The 19,946-nt window shown below is 39.5% G+C and overlaps 2 protein-coding genes across 2 annotated transcripts; one reads left to right on the top strand and one right to left on the bottom strand.

Moving 5' to 3' along the window:
- The first annotated feature begins 467 nt into the window (after positions 1–467).
- On the top strand, positions 468–12,330 carry LOC103462053 (long-chain fatty acid transport protein 2-like). Its single transcript, XM_008404547.3, has 10 exons — positions 468–1,241; positions 2,567–2,776; positions 2,887–3,045; positions 3,435–3,559; positions 9,940–10,134; positions 10,265–10,355; positions 10,439–10,637; positions 11,370–11,467; positions 11,712–11,842; positions 11,930–12,330. The coding sequence occupies exons 1-10, from the start codon at positions 776–778 to the stop codon at positions 12,101–12,103; spliced, it is 1,848 nt and encodes a 615-aa protein (XP_008402769.1). The 5' UTR covers positions 468–775; the 3' UTR covers positions 12,104–12,330.
- Positions 12,331–13,236: 906 nt separating this feature from the next.
- hdc (histidine decarboxylase) lies at positions 13,237–19,912 on the bottom strand. Its single transcript, XM_008404550.3, has 12 exons — positions 17,211–19,912; positions 16,894–17,066; positions 16,675–16,788; positions 16,460–16,582; positions 16,228–16,365; positions 15,997–16,140; positions 15,276–15,342; positions 15,000–15,162; positions 14,790–14,880; positions 14,606–14,704; positions 14,378–14,479; positions 13,237–14,135 (listed from the first exon to the last, which is right to left on the bottom strand). The coding sequence occupies exons 1-12, from the start codon at positions 17,236–17,238 to the stop codon at positions 13,365–13,367; spliced, it is 2,013 nt and encodes a 670-aa protein (XP_008402772.2). The 5' UTR covers positions 17,239–19,912; the 3' UTR covers positions 13,237–13,364.
- Between the last annotated feature and the right edge of the window lie 34 nt (positions 19,913–19,946).

The raw sequence follows: 19,946 nt of genomic DNA, 5'->3' as shown, positions 1-19,946 counted from the left end.
ATGAATTTCCAGAAGCTGTGCCAATGTTTTCGAGCGAAATGCGAGGATCGAATCCAGAACGAAAACATAAGACAAGTCCTGTATCGATGTGGGGTTGAAATATCAACTCAGGTTGGCATTTTAAAAGCAACTCTTTAAGTTTTGGTTTTGTAGCCATCAAGAGCCCTGAGCTTAGTGTCATGCTGAGAATTTAAACTCAGAAATGCATGAATACATTTCTGAGTTTAAAATATGTAATAAAAATGCCAACAAAACCACTGTTACTCAGGCATTGAAGTGTAGAAACTATGTCGTTAGTTATAACTGATTTAAAACAGGATCAGCTGTAAGATTGGTCTGATTTATCACACAGTGTGCAGATTGATGCTTCAAACCACACTGAATTAGTTACTATGTGATGATTTCAGTGTTAAATATTTAATAAAACTCTGATGATTGATCTCAGTCAGTGATAACTGTAAATGAGAAACATGCACATCATCCCACTGAGTACTTTTTCAACAAACTTCTTTTGCTCATTGCTATGTTTTAAATAACGATCTGACGCTTTAAGCCCAAATGATTGTGCTGGACCCCTGGAACATAGGACCCTGGGACCACATATTTACCCTTTCAGCAGTGGTATGAAAAACGTATATGGACCCTTGTTTTCTTTTTTTACAACCAGAAGAGGGGGAAGTTGGGCAAAGTTCAGGAGGCGTAAGCGAATCAAAACTTTTCACCGCAGTGGTTGAGGCTCTCTTAACCCTCAGGACTGAGTGCAATCCGGAGCGCAATGATTGCATACATCCTATTTACCGTTCTGGCAATTTTGCCACTGTTCGTCTATTTGCGAAATCCATATTTTCTGGGGGATTTTAGATACACGGTCACTGCAATTCGCATCGGCATCCGAATGAGCAAAATCAAGAAGAACTTCTCCAGCCTGCTGGACTGCTTCTTGGATAGAGTGGAGAAGCATCCCGAAAAGACTTTTCTGATCTTTGAGGAGAGCTCCTACACGTACAGCCAGGCCGACAGGGAGAGCAACAAAGTAGCCAGAGCTCTGTCGATGCACGCCCAGCTGAAGGAGGGGGACACAGTCGCTGTGTTTCTGGGCAACGAGCCCCACTTTGTGTGGCTCTGGCTGGGTCTGGCCAAGCTGGGCTGCGTGGCGTCGCTCCTCAACTCCAACCTCAGGTCCAAGTCTCTGGTCCACTGCTTCTCCTGCTGCGAAGCCAAGGTCCTCATCGCCGGTGCTGGTAAGTTGGAGTCACTTTTCAGAGAGGGGTCCATTTATAGAATTTTTTTCAGGTTTTTATTAATTTTTTTCTATATCCCATTTTTCCGAGACCCCTTTTTAATGTCACGTGACTTGCTCAGAAATGAATGATTTTGTCCAATGAGCTTTTTTTTTTTTTTTTTGTGTGTGTGTTCCTGTTTTTGAATGTCTATTGAAGCCAGTGCTAATGTTATAACGCATTTGTGTTTATTTCGACACAAACTATTGGGTAGATGAAATTAGTTAGACTATGGTTCTCAAACTGTGGTTCGAGTTCTTCTTGTGGTACGTGCTTCTTCTAGTGTTGTGTTCCTGTTAAGCTGGATCTTGGGTTCTTGGGTCTGGGAATAATATTAAGCCCAACCTAATCTTGTTTCAGTTTGCTGCTGGAAAAACGGTAGGCTTTGACAATCAATGTTTATAAACCAGCCTGACCACTGTTAGTGACACAAGCTTACAACAGTGTATTTCTCTAAATGTTGACCTTTCAATCACTAACGTAATGTTCACTAAAGGATCTCGAATCCAAGAATCACACATATTCAGCGATGAATATGTGTGATTTGAGATATGAATAATTAGAAAACAAGATAAACCAATTTTTTTTTTTTTTTATTTGGGCATCAAATTATATTCAAGGTGGCCATGTTGGATTTTTCAAGTGTTCACTTGAAATTTTGACTTCTGACTTGTTATACAAACCTGTACATTTAAATTGTCAGGAAAAATAATGGAGTTCATAGTTTGACTGCATTGTATAACCCAATATGCAATGGCAGCAAACATGATTTTTTTTTTGTAACAACAAAGCAAAACAGTCCAGTCGGACTTTTAAAATATGCATTTTATTTATTTTTAGTGGTTCTTGCAACAAAAAGTTTGTTTACAAAAGGTGTGACTTTCAACACAGAAACCAAAAGCTACAACAGAGTTTAATTATTTTTATATTTCTGTTGCTATATCAGATACACGGGCTGCAGAAAAGGGAATTAAAGTTAATTTCCCCCCTTTTTGTTTTTTCAGAAATAGAAAAATGAACCCATCACATCCAAACTGACCACGTTCTACATTCTGTTTGAAAAGCAGCTTAGCGGTGAACTGCTAGCAATGCAAGCAGATAAAAATAAACATTTTACAGCACCATGTGTGAAAAGTGCTATAAAATAGTTTATACTGTTGTGCAATTTCCAATAAATCAAACAGCTGTAGATTAAACTACACGTGCAATATTTGTAACTTTCTTGAGAACTATCGTTCATATTTGCACAGACCTCTAATGCCACTTTTCTTCTCTCTTTCTCTCAGACTTGCGCGGAGCCGTAGAAGAAGTTTTGCCAGCTCTGAGAGAGCAGGGCATACGTGTGTTTATCCTCAGCGACCACAGTGACGTCGAAGGCATCGAAAGCCTCTCCGATAAGATTGAGTGGACCTGTGACGAGCCTCTGTCGCCGCAGCTGAGAGCAAATGTCAGCCTCAAAACTCCTGCGGTCTACATCTACACATCAGGGACCACGGGTAATCAGCCGTCCTGGTCTGACCTTGACCTGTTCCTTCCGTAGCGTTTCTTGGTAGCTGTGGCCTTGAACTGCACACAAAAGGCTTTTAATAGCAATATTATCTTTTAGGACTTCCGAAGGCAGCTGTAGTTAACCACGAGAGGGTATGGATGTCAGCTTTTCTCCAGGCTATAATTGGTGTGCACTCCAGCGATGTTCTCTATTTGTACCTGCCTCTCTATCACACCTCTGGATTTCTGATGGGACTCTGCGGAGCTATAGAGCGAGGTAATCCATGTGAGACTTCAATCAGACATGTCGCCTACGACTATGAAAGAGTCGATGAGTGAACCATGAGTAGCTAGAGCGATGGTGAGTGTTAGAAGAAATGTGGAAAAGAACCTAAAAGAAAGTGAATTAAATCAATATCTTAAAAATGTGACGATGTCCAGTAGCTATTTAGTCAATGTCTGTCTGCTGCTTTATGTCAACGGTGATGTCAAGTTTACGTAAGGTTAAACCAATATAACCTCAAGTAATAGGCAATCTGGTTCTGGTTTCCAATGTTTGTGTTTGAAAGACTCAAAGCTCAGTTTACAAACCTGTAAACACTATTGATCCCTTAGCTAGCCCCGTATTTCGTTTTCTGCTGATATCTATGCGTCTTCCTTTTTCAGGCATCACTGTGGTTTTGAGACGGAAATTCTCAGCTTCCAACTTCTGGAACGACTGCAGAAAGCACAATGTGACCGTCATTCAGTACATTGGAGAGATCATGCGTTACCTGTGCAACACACCAAAGGTGAACATTAGTTTGATATCACATGATCCCAAAAGACCTTCATTAACCCTGCTGAATTTAGAGCACACTTTGATCAAGCAGCAGACTCAGCCTTCTTTAAAAAGTTTAGTCATTTCTTAAATATCCAAGAACTTGGATAATTTAATAACCTCCTCAACAGTGGAGAAGAATGACTCTCTTTTTTTTTTTTGAACAAAAAACTTTTATTAGTTTTGCAGACATACTCAACAACTGACATCTCAAATCACTTACATCCATTCTGGTACTACAAAACAAATAACATGAACAACATCTGAACAGTTCGACGAGCTGTAGTTTCAGGGAGTACTCCCTTCCTTGTTCCATATGATTTACATCAAGTTACATATGTATTACCAGTATAAGATATAAGATATTTAATACAGGGAAATTCTTTTTCAGTAATTTTTACTTACATTTTGAAAAAGACGTACATAGTACATTGGTGTACCCAGAGTGCCCCAATGTGTTTGCATCTATATTTACTTACTACAATGTCAAATGTAAATGTGTCACCAGAGGATTCCACCTCTTCTTAAATAAATCGGTTGTCATCAATAATTTTGCTGTTATCTTCTCCATTGTATAAACGCTCACTAGCCTCTCTTTCCATTGATTTATAGTAGGGGATAAAGGTTTATACCAATGTATTGTTATCATTTTTTTAGCTACCAGTACCATAATTCCAAATAGATATCTTTTTTCTTTGCTTAAGAGATCACTTGGGAGTAATCCCAGGACCAAGACAAGAGGGTTCCATTCAATGTAAACATGTAAGATATTAGAGATCTCCCTTCTAATTCCCTCCCAAAACCTTTTAATCTTTGGACAATCCCAAAAAATGTGAGTATGGTCCCCAATTAGTCCACATTGTCTCCAACATAAATTTGATTTAGATTGATTATATTTTGAAGTAACACTTGGTGTTTTGAAGTATCTAACGTTTATTTTCCAGTAAAATTCTTTCCATGTTGGGCTATTGGTCAGTTTATGTCCAGTTTCACATATTTGTTCCCATTCCTGATCTTCAATCACCACATTCATTTCCAGCTCCCACTTTTCCTTTATCCCAGGGGATCCCTCCGACATAGATGTCTTTAAGCATTTGTATAAGTTTGACACAGTTTTGCCAGATTTTTTTTCCTTGGAAATCTTTATGTAGAACCTTTCTAAATCAGTGGGTCGTGATTTAAGAAGAGACCATTCAGTATGGGACATCAGGTAACTTCTCAGTTGTAGATATCTGTAAAAATCTTTTGTAGTCAACTCATATTCCTCCTTAAGCTGACTAAACGATTTCAAAATCTCTCCTTCAAACAGGTCTTCAATAAAAGTTAGATTTTTGGTCTGCCAATTCCGGAACTCTGAATCAAGTTGCCCTGGTATAAAGTTTATTATATCTGAGATTTTTAAGGCCCTCGATATGGATTGTGGAGCTTTCATCCTTTTTCTAACCATGCTCGAAGTCTTTTGTGTGCTTTTCATCCATGTATTTGTAATTTCGTGCTTATTCCAAGTTTCAATCGAGCAAAATGCAAGTGCCTGTAATGTTAATTTGGGGCAAACACTTTGTTCTAATGACAGCCAGGTTGTTTCTTTATTTTGTATTAGCCACTCTGCAGTTGCATGCAATTGTGCTGCCCAGTAATATAATTTTAAATTTGGTAAGTTAAGACCTCCACTAGATTTATCGTTAGTCAGCTGTGCGAATTTCATTCTGGCTTTTCTCTTCTGCCAGATAAAGGTAGAAATCATTTTTTGCAACTTTTTAAATGTTTTTGACGGAATCCAAATAGGAAGGGACATGAACAAATATAGCAATCTGGGGAGAATGTTCATTTTAACCGTTTCAATCCTTCCAAAAAAGGAAAGCGGCAAAATTTCCCATCTTTCCAAATCTTTTTGGATTTGATCCAATAATTTCCCATAATTTGTTTTGTATAGTCTGGAAACGTCCGTGGCAATATTAATTCCTAAATATCGAAATCCACTAGGTGACCAATTAAAATTCACTAATTTTGATAGTTCTGAGGGCCAGGTCCCTCTTATCATCATGGCCTCTGATTTTGATTCATTTACTTTGTACCCTGAAACTGCACCAAAGTCTTTCAGACATTTTAAAATATTTGGTATAGAGTTTATCGGATCTCTAATGTAGAGTATGACATCATCTGCGTACAGTGACAATTTGTGAGTTCTAGTATCATCTGATATACCTAGAATTGATGGGTCCGTCCTAATTAACTCTGCTAGAGGTTCTATACTAATAGCGAACAAAATCGGTGAAAGACAGCATCCCTGACGCGTTCCCCTTTTCAAGGGGAAGCTTCCTGACATATAACCATTCACGCGCACTCTAGAGGTTGGGTTGGAATATAGTACTTCAAACCAATTAATAAAGTTTCCATCAAAACCCATTTTCAATAAGACCTGCTTTAGGAACATCCAATCCACCCGGTCAAATGCCTTCTCGGCATCCAGACCGAGAAGCATTGACTGATATGGGTGTTGTTGGCCAGCTGAGATTATATTTAAAGTACGTCTAATATTGTTTATTCCAAGTCTGTTTGGTATGAAGCCCGTTTGATCGGGGTTAATAAGTTTGTTAATAATCTTTTGTATTCTTTTAGCTAGGATGGCACTTAAAATCTTTACATCATTGCACAGTAAACTAATAGGCCTGTAAGACGCGCATTTTGTGGGGTCTTTAGCTTCTTTGTGTATGACCGATATGATTGCTTCCGCCCACGTTTTAGGAGGATCTTTCGATTTTAAAGCATAGTTGAACACTCTGCATAAGAGTGGTGTAATCTCAGCCTGAAAGTTTTTATAAAATTCACCTGGGAACCCATCTGCTCCAGGTGATTTATTATTTTTAAGGTTTCCAATAACAGATTTAATTTCTTCCTCAGTGATTGTCCCTACCAATGCTTTAGCCTCCCGTTCGTCAATTTTGTTAAGATTAATTTGTTGTAAAAATTGCTTAATTTTATCTGCTTTATCGGGAGTGGTCACAAAATCGTATAATTGTTTATAATATTCTGAAAATGCATTTGCTATTTCTTTGGGCTGTGATATCAACTTTTTGGATAGTGGACATGTAATCTTTTGAACAGTTCGACTTGCTTGTGCTTTCCTTAGCTGAAATGCTAAAAGTCTACTTGCTTTGTTTCCCTGTTCATAATATTTTTGGTTGGCAAAACGTAGTGCTCCCTCTGCCTTGTAAGTTAATAAATCATTCAACTCTTGCCTACATTTTTCCAGGTCCTGTAAAATATCGTCCTTGTTTGTTTTTTTATGTTCAGCTTCAAGTTTCCTAATTTGCTCTTGCACCTGTTCTTGCTTTTTCTCGCGTTCTTTTTTTATTTTTGAGGAAAATGAAATGATTCTGCCCCTTAAGTAGGCTTTGGCTGTGTCCCAAAGTATAGAGGGGGAAATCCCCTCCCTATCATTAGTGTCCAAAAAGAAATTAAGTTCGTCTTTTATATATTGAATTGTCTCTGGATTATTTAAAAGTGATACATTCAATCTCCATAGTCTTAAGGGTTTTTCTAGGTCCACTTTCATGGACATTATCACAGGTCCATGATCCGAAATAGTTTGAGGTTCAATATGACAATTCACCACTCTATGGGCCTCTTGTTTAGTGACACAAAAAAAGTCAATTCTAGAGTGACTCTTGTGTACCTTGGAGAAATGGGTATAATCTCTGGTCTTTGGATGTTTTGCGCGCCAAATATCAACAAGCCCTAGTTCCTCTATTAAGTTCTTAAGCACTTTCGTTTTTAATAATTGATATTTTTGTTCCGTTGGGAATTTGTCCATGTAAAGATTTAAGACACAGTTAAAGTCTCCACCCAATACGATTATTCCTTTTGCATGTCCCGCTAAAGTTTGGGCTAACTCTTTAAAAAAACCTGGATTATCCTCATTTGGGGCGTAAACATTCATAATTGTTAGGGTGGTTCCTCCAATCGAGCCAACGACCATTATCCAACGACCTCCTTTATCTTTGAGTACGTTCTTTGCTACAAAGTTTAAAGATTTATGATATAATATTGCTACTCCCCTTTTTTTATAGTTATCATAGGATGCGCTGAATATCTGTCCTACCCATTCTCTTTTTAATTTAGCATGTTCTGCTTCATTTAAATGAGTTTCTTGCAAGAGCCCGATTGTGCAGTCCAATCGTTTCAATTGTGATAGAATTTTTTTCCTCTTGATAACGTGGTTCACACCATTGAATGACTCTCTTTTAACAGGAAGAAACCTCCAGCATAACCAGACAAAGATCACGGCTGTTATGCTCAGAATAACATTAAATATATTTGTCATTTCTCAGATTTCTTCTACCTGAGAAATGGCAAAAAATTGGCTTTTTGTTAAATTTAAATGCTTCAGTCAATCATGTGAATTTGAATGCTAGATAAATTAGAAAGATAAAGAAAAGGTTATTTCTCTTAAAATATAATGGCTTTATGATTAACCCCCTTTTTAGGAAGCTGATTTCTCTTCTTTTCTCCAAACACAGGTCTGATCATTGCAAGACTCATTAAATAAAATAAAAAACATAAAAAACACCGAACCTGTCTGACATGAAAGAGGCTAAAAACATTCAAAAAGCAACACAGTTTGGAAGGCAATACAGATGAGAAACAAAGCTGAGTCACAAGCAGCTGTTAGGTTTGATACTTTAGTATTAGATTTATTAGTTACTTTTTCACTGGATGGTTTGGACGTTTCTTTTTTCCTTACTAAATGAGATCATAACTTCAAAACCTCTATCTATCTAGTCAGATATAGCTCCCTAGCTAGCTCTCTAGCTTTCTAGCTTTCTAGATAGCTCTCTAGCAAGTTAGCTAGCTCTCTATTTACTCATGTTTGTGTGAAATTAAGATTTGTTTGATAACCTGAAAACATTTAAATTACATTTAAAAACCTGTAGAAATATAAGAGGAGCTGGCCTACACATACAGGAGCTCTGTGTTAAGAGTGCCGTGTGGTTGAGGTCCCAGTGGAAGAGGCTTGTTTACACTGATATATTGGGAGGGATGTGAAAAGCAGGGAGAGTTTATGACTGTAGCAGCCTGGTGTGAGAAGCTTGTCCTCAGTCTGGTGGAGCCAGTCTGTGGGTACATTGTGACTGAGACCAGGAGGCCAGACAGGGGCAGGTTGTGTTGTTTATGAGGTTGTCTGCTTTCCTGTTGATTTCACTTTCTGTATTCTCTGTACAACACAGGGTCTTTCTTTTCCTTCCAGTGTAGCAGTGCAACTAACCAGGATTCAATAGGGACGTCGAATCCTTGCTGATAATTTCTGAGCCTTTGAGCCATTAGTTGTTGCTATGTGAAAGTTTTGTTTTTTATTTATTATGTTTCTTTTTCTTAATGTTTTTCCCGGCCATTTTACACGTTTGAAATAAAGATTTGCTTTCATTTTATTTCATATATGTTACAGCCAATCAATCAATCAATCAATCAATCAATCAATCAATCAATCAATCAATCAATCAATCAATCAATCAATCAATCAATCAATCAATCAATCAATCAATCAATCCTATTTATTCAGACACAATTTTGGTCCATAAAAAAACAAGAAACAGACAGAACGACAACAAGAACAACAAAAATAAAATGATCATCCACTGCCATATAAACTCAGTAATTCCTGAGTTTTGAACAGGATTGGACAAAGTGTGAATGATGCTGTTCGTCACAGAGTCTGTTAACCTACACATACATCTGCACATAATGTTTCGAAGCACTGCAGCACAAGTTGGTACTGCATTGACATTTACAAACATCTGACTGGCACCCCGAGTAGCATCCTCGGGGCGTCACCGTAAGAACCTGAAATTTATGCATACTGCTTTTTCTTTATGCATAAAGATTGAAGAACCAGATTGGAGAAACACAAACGTCTTTTTAAAATTCCAGGAAAAAAAGCACAAATAAGCTATTTAGACTGATCAGCACTAAATAGCTAAGTAGCAAATACGCATTAGTGACTTTCGAACCAAATCGTGTGTGCCAGAAGTGAAAGGACAAAATAAAATCCCCATTTTTTCTTTGTTCAAAAATGTATTCGATTTCTATTCAGCCCAGTTTATCTAAATTACCTGAATTGAATTACTTTAATCACTTTTAAAAAAGCTCTTAAAATTCCAGATGCTGTCTTTACAATGCTGCATGCTTGTTCACATGCTGTCCGATTTCTCATTTTCATTTATCCAGCTACATGGCGATACATTTTAAAAGCCACTAAAATGACGTTGCCTAACTCTGCTCTTGCATCATTGTGCAACATTGCTCATAAAGATGCATTGTTAATGTCTGACCTCTCCTCTCACTCTATCTCAGAAAGACTATGAGAAGGATCATAAAGTGAGACTGGCTCTGGGGAACGGGATAAGGCCGGACACCTGGGTTGACTTCCTGCAGCGGTTTGGGAACGTTCGCATCTGCGAATGCTATGGAGCGACAGAATCCAATATTGGATTTGTCAACAACGTGGGAAAAGTTGGAGCCATCGGCAGAGAGCATTTACTCTGCAAGGTGAGAATCGTAATTAGCATAATATGTGTACGTGTATATTGTTTGTGCTTGTCAAATATTTATCTGTACAGGATACATTATCATATACATTCCAATGATTTCTTATTTTTCGTTTATCGTAATCTCCCAGATGTCATCTCCATACGCCCTCATAAGGTATGACACAGAAAAAGAGGAGCCAGTCAGAAACTCCAGAGGATTTTGCATTGAAGTCCCTAAAGGTGAGTTCGTTCAGATTCAAATCTAACATCCTTCCTTGACTTTTTTCATAACTTACCGTGGTTTTTGTTTCTCTAACGTAAAGGCGAAGCCGGTCTGCTGGTGGGGAAGATAGGACAGAAAACCCCTTTCTATGGCTACGCCAAGAACAAACAGCAGACGGAGAAGAAGAAGCTGCGAGACGTCTTTGTGCAGGGAGACCTCTACTTTAACAGCGGCGACCTGTTAAGGATAGACGAGGAGGGATTTGTCTACTTTCAGGACCGCATTGGAGACACTTTCAGGTCAGTGGCTGGGACAAAATGGAAAAATCTATACAGATGGACACTTGGAAAAGACAATGAGCCTATGAAGACACAAGGAAAGTTGGTTTACCACCAATAAGTAGTTGCCCTTTTTGGTTAAATAATTTTTAAAGCTCTTGTAACACTGACTGTATCATAATTACCACCAATAAGTAGTTGCCCTTTTTGGTTAAATAATTTTTAAAGCTCTTGTAACACTGACTGTATCATAATTTCAGTCAGAACATATAAATGTATAATTCTAATGATCTTAATACAGAGATAATCTGCATCCTAGGTTGGCCTATTGATTATACTTATAGTAGACAGGCTGAAATGCCATAATGGACACATAAGATCATCATTCGTCATTATTTTTCCAGATCTGGAGATGATTAAGTCACAAAAAGGTCAAATGTAAAAGTGGTATCAGCTGGTATAAATGTTTGCAAGCTAGATTTCACTTAAAATACAACAATTTTCTGAGGTCTGAGTTGTCTCAGGTAGAATATATCAATGTTGGAACTGTAAGTTTTTTCAGTAATCTAACCACTCTATGTGAGACATTAACTGTTGAGAAACTTAAATATTTGACTTTTTGCTTTATTGGGGGGATTTCTCTCCAGGTATAATAGTTTTCACAATATTAGATATATATATTTTTTTGTTATTATCCTACCAACCTGCCGCTAACTTCTCCATGTGCTCTGGCTGTGTTGTCGTCTTGTGCAGGTGGAAAGGAGAAAACGTGGCGACCACTGAGGTGGCTGATCATTTGCTGACCGTGGATTTTATTGAGGAGGCTAATGTTTACGGTGTGAAGGTGCCAGGTAACTTTTATGTCATTACTATCCGTTTCACAACTTTGTAAATAGAAATATAAATTTCTACTTTTAACTGGGCAAGAATATATTTTTTTCTTTATCATTGTAGCACATCAAGTAGAAAGTAATGAAAAAAATTGAATATGACTTCTGAGGAGAACCTTTTCTACCATTGTTGGAAAAGTTATTCTCAAGTTAAAGACTTGTGATCTAATAAAGTTGTCTTTTAACATTGACTGGGACTGATTAGGGCACGAAGGAAGGATTGGAATGGCGGCGCTGAAGCTGAAAGAAAACACGGACTTTGATGGAGCAGCCGTGTATGAGCACGTCAAAAACGTCCTGCCCAGCTACGCCAGGCCACGTTTCTTACGGATCCAGGTGACTCAATGTAGAGAGAAAGACGCAAAATGTTTGTAAAATCACCATAAAAATTCTCATAGTGACAAGAAATTGTTCCTGGGACAGGATGCTGTAGCGGTGACCGGGACGTTCAAGCAGCTGAAGGCGAAACTGGCTGAGGAGGGTTTCGACCCCGCCGTCATCCAAGACTCTTTGTTTTTCCTGGAGGACGGTAAAGGCTACGTACCCATGACTCAGGAGATTCTCGCCGCCATCCGCGAGGGATCGCTCAAGCTCTGAATGAGTCGAGTGATGCGTCTGATTTTAAACGTTTTAGGCAATGACAGGCTGCAGAGGAATGCAAAATGACCAACATACTGTACATTCAGCATGTTTTCAAAGGGTGAGAGGGAAAATATGTCCTACAGGAATATTTAATTGATTATAGTTGTTTTTGTTTACATTTATATAATTCAAATGTAAATAAAACAATTTTTAAATAAATCCGGTTCCTATTTCATTTATAATTTTGTATTATTTATTTCACCAATTTACAATGGATATCTGGAGGCAATTTGCAAAACAAGGGATTCAAACAAACGTCCAGCAGAACCAGGCTAAGTGTGAGCATCCGTTTTCAGCAACTGAGTGTTGAGATGACAGGAGGGAAACACCGAAGCCCTGAGCCTGGAGTTTATTTATATATGGGAAAATGAAGCAAGAAAAACAAAAACACATAGTAGTTCCTCCCCAAATGGTTCTGTTTAGGAAAGGCTGGACACAAAATCACCGAGCCAGGAGAACTTTTTGTGTTAAAGAAAAAAGTAAAAGATACATTCAGTTTATAGCAGCAATTGTCCATCAACAGCTTAGTCAAAAAAATAAAAAGATAAATAAATTTCCACACAACTAAGCAGAACTGCAAAACCAGGGTTACCTTCTACAGTAATAAAAATGAGAGTATGTATATTTAGTTGTTGGTAGCAATAGCTTTATCAACGGCACAGTTCAGTAATAAACAGACTAGACACAAAAAACTGAGCTAGAAATACTTTCTATGATGCAGAAAAAGTATAAGTATAGAAGGTACATGTCAGCTTTCTGGCTCAGTTAAAATAAATAAAAGGTTGATACCAGTGGCATTGATCCAGGAGTCCTTCCTATAATAATGAAACACAAGGAGTTATGGTATATAGTTAATGACATTAGAAGTTTGAGCTGTGGCTCAATTCAGACAAATCAAACAACCAAACAAAATAATAGCTGGCTAAACTCAGATAAACTAAGTCTGAAGTACTTTCTATTGTATAAAGAAATAAACAGAGTACTCTCTATAATAACTGAGAAACAAAAGAACATGTATGCTTGCAGCTAATGCTACTGATAGCTCCATCTACGACTCGGTGAGGAAGGAAACCAGAGCGAAACACAGAAACGGTGAGCGGGGTGTACTTTTATTGGAAATAAAAACAAAGAAGACACGAAGTGTACAAAAAATGTATTTTTGTTGACATTGTTGAAGGTTGCGAGCTGACTGAATTGCCGTTCGTTGATTTGAGAGTTACTGAGGTTCGGCACCATTGGCACTTTCCAGTGGAGAGGTAGAAGGCGAGTTTGCAGCAGGAGAAGAGAGCATGAGGTTCACCCTCCTGCAGCTGGAGGAGAGGGCTTTCTGACCGGCGTGCGCCACCTTCAGAGGGCAGTTTAGCGGGTGTCTGCTGCACTGGGCCCACTGGTTGCAGAAACTGGGAACACTGTAGAACTTTATCAGCTTTTTAAGGACCTGTTTCCCCGGAAGACTCGAAGGCATCTCGGCGATCGTCGACATAGGGCCGGATTCTGTGGCTGACGGCACGGGGAGGCCGGGCGCTCCGTCCTGCAGACCAGGTGTCGTTTCACAGTCGAAGCTAAACAGCGCCCAGTAGGGCAGGGGCTCGCTGCTGCAGCTGAGGGAGCGCATCGGCCTCCTGGGTCGATTCCAAGCTTTGTCGATCCACAGATCTATCTGAGCCTTCTCTAGCTGGGTGACCACGTCTTCCTTTTCGTCAGCCATGGCGTCCAGGTGGAGATCTGGATTCTCTTCTTTCCCCGCCGCCTTTTGCTCGCCGGATCTCAGCTGGTCAGCTTTGTTGAAGCTGAGCTTCTCAGCGAGCAGAGTATCAGCAGTTTTAGAAATAAAGGCCCAGTCCTTGAGGATGTCTTCCGCCGTGGTGAACTGTGACGTCACCGTGAACCGAATGATGCGTTTCGTGTGGATTTCTGCTGGGATGAGGTACATGGTGCCAGAACGGGTCAGTCTCCTCAGCAGCTCCTGGGTCAAAGCATTTCCTTCCTGGAAGAAAAAAATAAAAATATAAAAAAATAAATATAAAATACCAGCATGCATGAAAATAGTTGAAGAGCTAAATCTGTTTCACACCTATCTTGTTAAGCAGCATTGCTTGACCCTTTGACCAAGGCGTGATTAGGACATTCATGCAATTTGTCAGTAATTGACCAAAGGGCATGTTGCCTCATACAAAAGATAAAGCTTTTCTTAGCACATCTTTATTGTTTAGTGTCATGTTTGCGTACTTTCAGACAGAAAACCACCAAGCCGAGATGTCTCTCAGCGGGAACCTCAAAATTTGGGTCACTCCTTATGTGAGACTCCAAGAGTTTCGCCATCTCAATCCCCTAAAACAGAAAAAATTATAATATGTTCCTGAACCTCCACTAAGTGGATAGTTTCACATTTATTTTGTTCAATATATGATATTTGTTCTATAATTGTTCACAATTGAAGAGCGTAAAGTCACTTGCATGTCTGACATGAGCCTGGAGGTTTTTCAGCCCAAAGGAGCGCATGACGAACCAGAGCTTCAGAGATCGGAAACGCCGACTGAGGGGAATTTGCCAGTGCTGGACGTCAGGAGGAAAAGAAGTGTTACTGGGCGAAGAAGCTACTGAAGGTTTGACTTTGTGAAAAACGCGATGATTCTGGTACCATAAAGTCTGTGGCTGCCCGTGAATTTTCATGTCTGAGGTAGACGGGATCCACACTGAAGGTCTGCTGGAGTTTATGTTTGTCCTTTACCCTAAAAAAAAAAAGCAGTTTGAGTCCATCATCTTCGCTCAAAACATCTGATTGATTCCCCCCCCTTTGAAATGTAAAATGTTAATTTGATTCAGAGGGTGAGACAATGTTCTGACTCACCAGAAAGCTGTGCAGTCAAAGTGAACCATCATCCACTTCGAAGGGTTGAAAACAAAAGACTGTGCGAAGTCGATGCCCTCCAGGGACCAGCGTAGCTCTGGACAGAAGTAGGCTGAGCCGGCATAGGCAGCGTCAACATGAAGCCACAGTCCCTCTTCTTCACCTGTGTTAAAAAAAAGAAAAAAAAAGATATTATTTCCATCACTGCGGATGATGCAAAAAGCACAGATTTTGTCTCATCGATGATATATTTTGAAGTGAAGCTTGGAGACTCACAGATTGGTCCCAGTTCGGAGAGCTTGTCAAATGCACACACTCCTGTCGTTCCTAGAGTTGAACACAGCTGAACAGGAGGGAAACCAGATCACAGAGAGATGTTTCAGGAAATGCTACTGCGAATAATTTAAATAATTATTAACACTAGATCCCAATCTATTTGTGTCTCTTCTATTTTTTTATTAATTTGCTTTTCTTAGTGAGGGATGCTTCCAATGCCTCTCTAGGTTTTGATTTTTTATATTCTAAGAGGTGAAATGTTCTATCCTCTTTTTTTTTTTCTTAGTGTTTTGGGCAAACGATCCAAAGCAGATCTGGCTTTTGGTATATCTAGTCAAACACACTTGAAGTTATTAATACAGCACTCCAGTACAATTCATAGTTGCTAAATAAATCGTGTTATTTATTTACTGGGTCGTGGTTTCACACTTTAAAGAAACCATAGATATTCAAAAAGAGATATGAGAAACTTATTAATACAAACAATGAATTCCTTGCTTAAAACTCAGCCAAAATTAACATTTTCTGACTTTTCTTTATTCCACGTGATTGTGCTCAATTAAGAATAATTAACAGACTTTAAATTGTTTTAAATTACTACAAAGTGTACACTGTGACTTACTACATAAAGAGCTCAAAACGCTCTAAATATGTCAAAAACATAAAACACCAGTGACTTTTCCTCATCAAAACATCAGCAAAACTTTTAAACTACGTATACCATGAAGGGAACGAGGCCCCTCCTCCTGTCCTCCTGAACAGCTTGCTTCAGAGTTTCTCCTCTCAGTGACAGCTTCTCGTCCGCGGGAAGAAACCTGATCTTCACCAGAGCGATCAGACCTGCCTTCTCGACCGACGAATGGGCCTGCAAGAGCAGCCACAAAACAAGTCCTGGTTTGTCTCAACGGATCGATGATGGCGCAGTCGCTGACAGAAAAGAGGCAACGTGGACCTGGTCTGAAGCGTAGGCCACCAGCGTTGAGTTGAGAACTGAGTCGTCCACTTCCTGGTCCAGCCCGGCCTTTAGCTGCAGAATTTTGTCCTTCCTGGCCGCCAGAAGAGCAACTAGTGTCCCCTCACTGACGGTGCTCTAAGAGTTGTTAGATCAAAGGGGGAGGTAGGGGAGAAATTGTGAGGTCCAGGCAAAAGCAGAGGATTCAAAATGAAAAATGCAGTTTGCAAACCTGCAGCAGACCGCCACCCATGCTGTCAGGATGATGATGCAGGAAGAAAAAGGGAAGCCCCAGCGCTTTGCACAACCAGTCCATCACATTAATTTCCAGCTCTGTGCAGGCTGGGCTGGAGGCCTGTGTTAACAGAAAGTCAGAATCAGAATTACATAAGTAATAAAACACAGCCTCCACTTTTTGAGGGGTTGTGTGCTGTGCTGCGCTCTTACCCAACTGAAGCCCACACAATTGATGGCGTCGGCCAACATGTCCCCCAACATGGAGGGCCACGAGGTCAGACTGGGGTAGTAGGCGTGCATGTGAGGGCTCTGCCAGTGAACCATCTGGACAAAAACAGAAGAAAACACTCAAGCTGCTGCATTAAGTGTAGAATCAGTTTTTTTTTTTTTAACATTTGTTGACATGACGGGCGTTGACAGAAATTTCACCCCGGGCATGATGACTTTCTCAACGTCGTTGAAGATGTCCTCCCAGTCCTCCGGTTCGGTCGGCGCGGCTTCGGGAAGCAGCTCCCGCATGTAGCCGGGCTTCACGTCTGGGATGACTCTCCTCTCCTTGATCGAGCTCAGGTACTTTGTGATGTAGTCCACCAGCTCCTTACCTGCACAGTAACATACACTGAAATCACACTGATGTCACCAGTGGTTGTTTAATTTTATTTTTTTACAAATTTCCAGCTGACTTTGCATGTTTATCTGTCATGAAATGGAGTAAAAGCAGTAAAAGAGAGCCTGTAGTTACTTACCTCTGCGATTGTATTCCTCAACCTGCATTTTTGGAGAAGAGTCCTGTCTTTAACTGAGCAGAGCTGCAACTGGCTGCAGAGATGTGATGTGCACTCGGCATCAGGGATCACAGGACTATATAGACGTCGTTGTGAGGAACACGCCCTGAGTAAGTGACGCGACTGAACCATCAAGCAGATGCTTTTCATGTGTTAGTCTAGTCATCTACCTTTACTTGTGCCTTTGCTCTGTGAGCGTTGAAGCATTCATGTGTGCTAGTTTGAAAATGTAAACTCAGACAAAATATTTGGTGCATTACAATTACAGTATCTCTGCAATTAATTATACTTTTTTTTTTTACGTGGAAAGCATTTGTCCTCATAAAAATTGTCTCCATTTTCTTTTATTTTTTTCCCCCACCAAACAAGATTTACCCCCAAAGATCATTATCTTATAAAGAAAAAAAAATCCTTTAAAAAAAAAGGGAAAGAAAACTATCCAAATTAACCCGGCCCTGTGTGGAGATTTAACCTGTTGTTAACTTATATTAACTATTGTTGAGTACATGTTTTGAAAAATTAGGCTAATTTTAATTCAGTAGAAAAGTAGGCAACGAGATCTCAAAAAACATCACTTGATCTCCAGATATTACTACTGCAGCAGTGGTTCATCTTTATTGAAAAAAAAAACACAAGTTTAAAGTTGCTTAATTCACAGTGTTTCGTCCTCCCCTGCTTCCCTATTAGGTTCTTCCTCCAACTCCCAGGTTACCTTTTTTTTTCCTCAAACCTTTTTACCGTACCCGCCTGGTTTTTGTCTCTTCATTCCCTGGTCATTCATTGTTACGTCCCCGTACCCAGATAATGCTGAGACTCCACTGAATCCCAGTGAGAAGCGTTATTCATAAACGGAGAGAAGAGCAGACATTCCAGGACCATCAACAACTCATCCAGAAAATCACAAAGGATCCCAAACAAGATCTGGAGCTCATTTGAGGCCTCCCTTGCCCCAGTTAGGTCGGAGTTCATAACACAACAGGAGTATGGGTGTGTTAGGCTTCCAAGGTTTAAACCATAAAGCCCATAAACGCACTCCTCTAAAACATTTTGATGATTCCCAAAACTTTTACAAAAATATTCTCTGTAAATTTGTCTGACACAAAACTGACAAAGCATTTTAGAAAATGCGATTCCGACAGCTGTGAAGGTGCGACGGTCTGGGCGTGCTCTGGTGCTTCAGGACCTGGGGTGAATTTTACACCAAAACAGAAGAAAATAAAATGGCTACGGTACAGTAGTACCCACGTTTTCACATCATTGCCTGAACGCAGTTCCAAAACATTGTTTGAGCATCTATAAGGACCGGTGAATGTACAAACCAGACAAAAGTGAGATGCAGGTGACATTATGCAAAATAAATGAACAAAGAGCAAACAGTACAAAGATGACATGAGGCCAAAACCATCACATGTCGCAACTTATCGCTGGCTTTTAAACGGCATGACAAAAGCTGCAGCATCACCTGGACTGTTCACACACCGGTCCGTTTCCAGGGCTTTGTGCTCGACATGTGATACCACTTACATGATCTCACTAGTGTTTAATCAGGGAGCTCATTCAGTTTCAAGCAAACAGTACTTTGGAAAAAAAAACACTCAGGAAAATATTTGAGGCATTAAATTTTCATTCATCAGGACAGAAACTGCTGCTCTGATAAACACACAATGTTATCAGGAACCTTTTTTATACAGAAGCTTTTTCTCTCTGTCATCTGGAAGCAATGGGATTTTTTTTTTTTACATATTATAATAATGCTATATTTTTTCTTTTGCTTATCTCATTGAAATGACCATGTACTGTATTTTTATTTTTCATTTGCCCTATATTTAAATTTCTCATAGCTTTTTTGGGTCTGTAAATTAATTGTCAATTTAACACACATGAACATGGATGAAATTTGAGTTTGTCTCAAACTTCATTACAGAAATAATAAAAAAAAGAACGTCTCTGTAACATAAATGTTTTTTTTTATTGCATTGCCTAGTCGCTGCTTGCTCATAAATATTCAAACAACCGTTACGTGAAATCGAAAACAGTGCGACTATTGTGCCTTTACCCTTTTGTTGCTTCACGTCTGAGAGCCTGATGAAAGCAGGCTGAATTATAATTGCGCAACCGAGGACGGACTGTTGCTTGGTGACATCAAAGACAAAGTGCTTTACGTTCGGTCCTACTTTGGTTGTTTTATTCAAATAAGCTGATAAAACCTGATTGACGTCTGCCTTTATTACATAGAAAATGTCCATGATTCAGAAGACATGAAATATAATTATTTTCATTTTTGAGTCAACTTTAATGGTAATTAAGACATAATATAAAAGGAAACAGGAATTGTTCATTATGTGAATACAATGTAATATTTAAATTTAAACAAAATACATTTACACAACACTGCAGGTGCTTAAGTCACATTGTAAGCCAAATTATCCTACAAATAATGTACTTCAAGAAAAATCCATTCATCCATTTTCTTTACACCCTTGTCCCTTAGTGGGGTCGGGGGGGTTGCTGGTGCCAATCTCCAGCTGACGTTCCGGGTGAGAGGCGGGGTTCACCCTGGACAGGTCGCCAGTCTGTCACAGGGCAACACAGAGACACACAGGACAAACAACCATGCACACACACACACACACACACTCACACCTAGGGGTAATTTGGAGAGGCCAATTAACCTGACAGTCATGTTTTTGGACTGTG

Source organism: Poecilia reticulata, chromosome 3, assembly GCF_904066995.2.
Source record: "Poecilia reticulata chromosome 3, P_reticulata-male-v2, whole genome shotgun sequence".
Taxonomy (NCBI): Eukaryota; Metazoa; Chordata; class Actinopteri; order Cyprinodontiformes; family Poeciliidae; genus Poecilia; species Poecilia reticulata.
This window is presented reverse-complemented; position numbering and strand designations above follow the sequence as displayed.

What these genes read in the sequence shown, in the direction of transcription:
- LOC103462053 (XM_008404547.3), top strand. Translation starts at nt 776, where the DNA reads ATGATTGCATACATCCTATTTACCGTTCTGGCAATTTTGCCACTGTTC. An exon ending in ACCTGTGCAACACACCAAAG is followed by an intron (nt 3,560 to 9,939) that starts GTGAACATTAGT and finishes ACTCTATCTCAG; the next exon opens with AAAGACTATGAGAAGGATCA. An exon ending in CGCATTGGAGACACTTTCAG is followed by an intron (nt 10,638 to 11,369) that starts GTCAGTGGCTGG and finishes CGTCTTGTGCAG; the next exon opens with GTGGAAAGGAGAAAACGTGG.
- hdc (XM_008404550.3), bottom strand. Translation starts at nt 17,238, where the DNA reads ATGCAGGTTGAGGAATACAATCGCAGAG. An exon ending in CTCCGAACTGGGACCAATCT is followed by an intron (nt 15,163 to 15,275) that starts GTGAGTCTCCAA and finishes TTTTTAACACAG; the next exon opens with GTGAAGAAGAGGGACTGTGG. An exon ending in GGGCAGCCACAGACTTTATG is followed by an intron (nt 14,705 to 14,789) that starts GTACCAGAATCA and finishes CCTGACGTCCAG; the next exon opens with CACTGGCAAATTCCCCTCAG.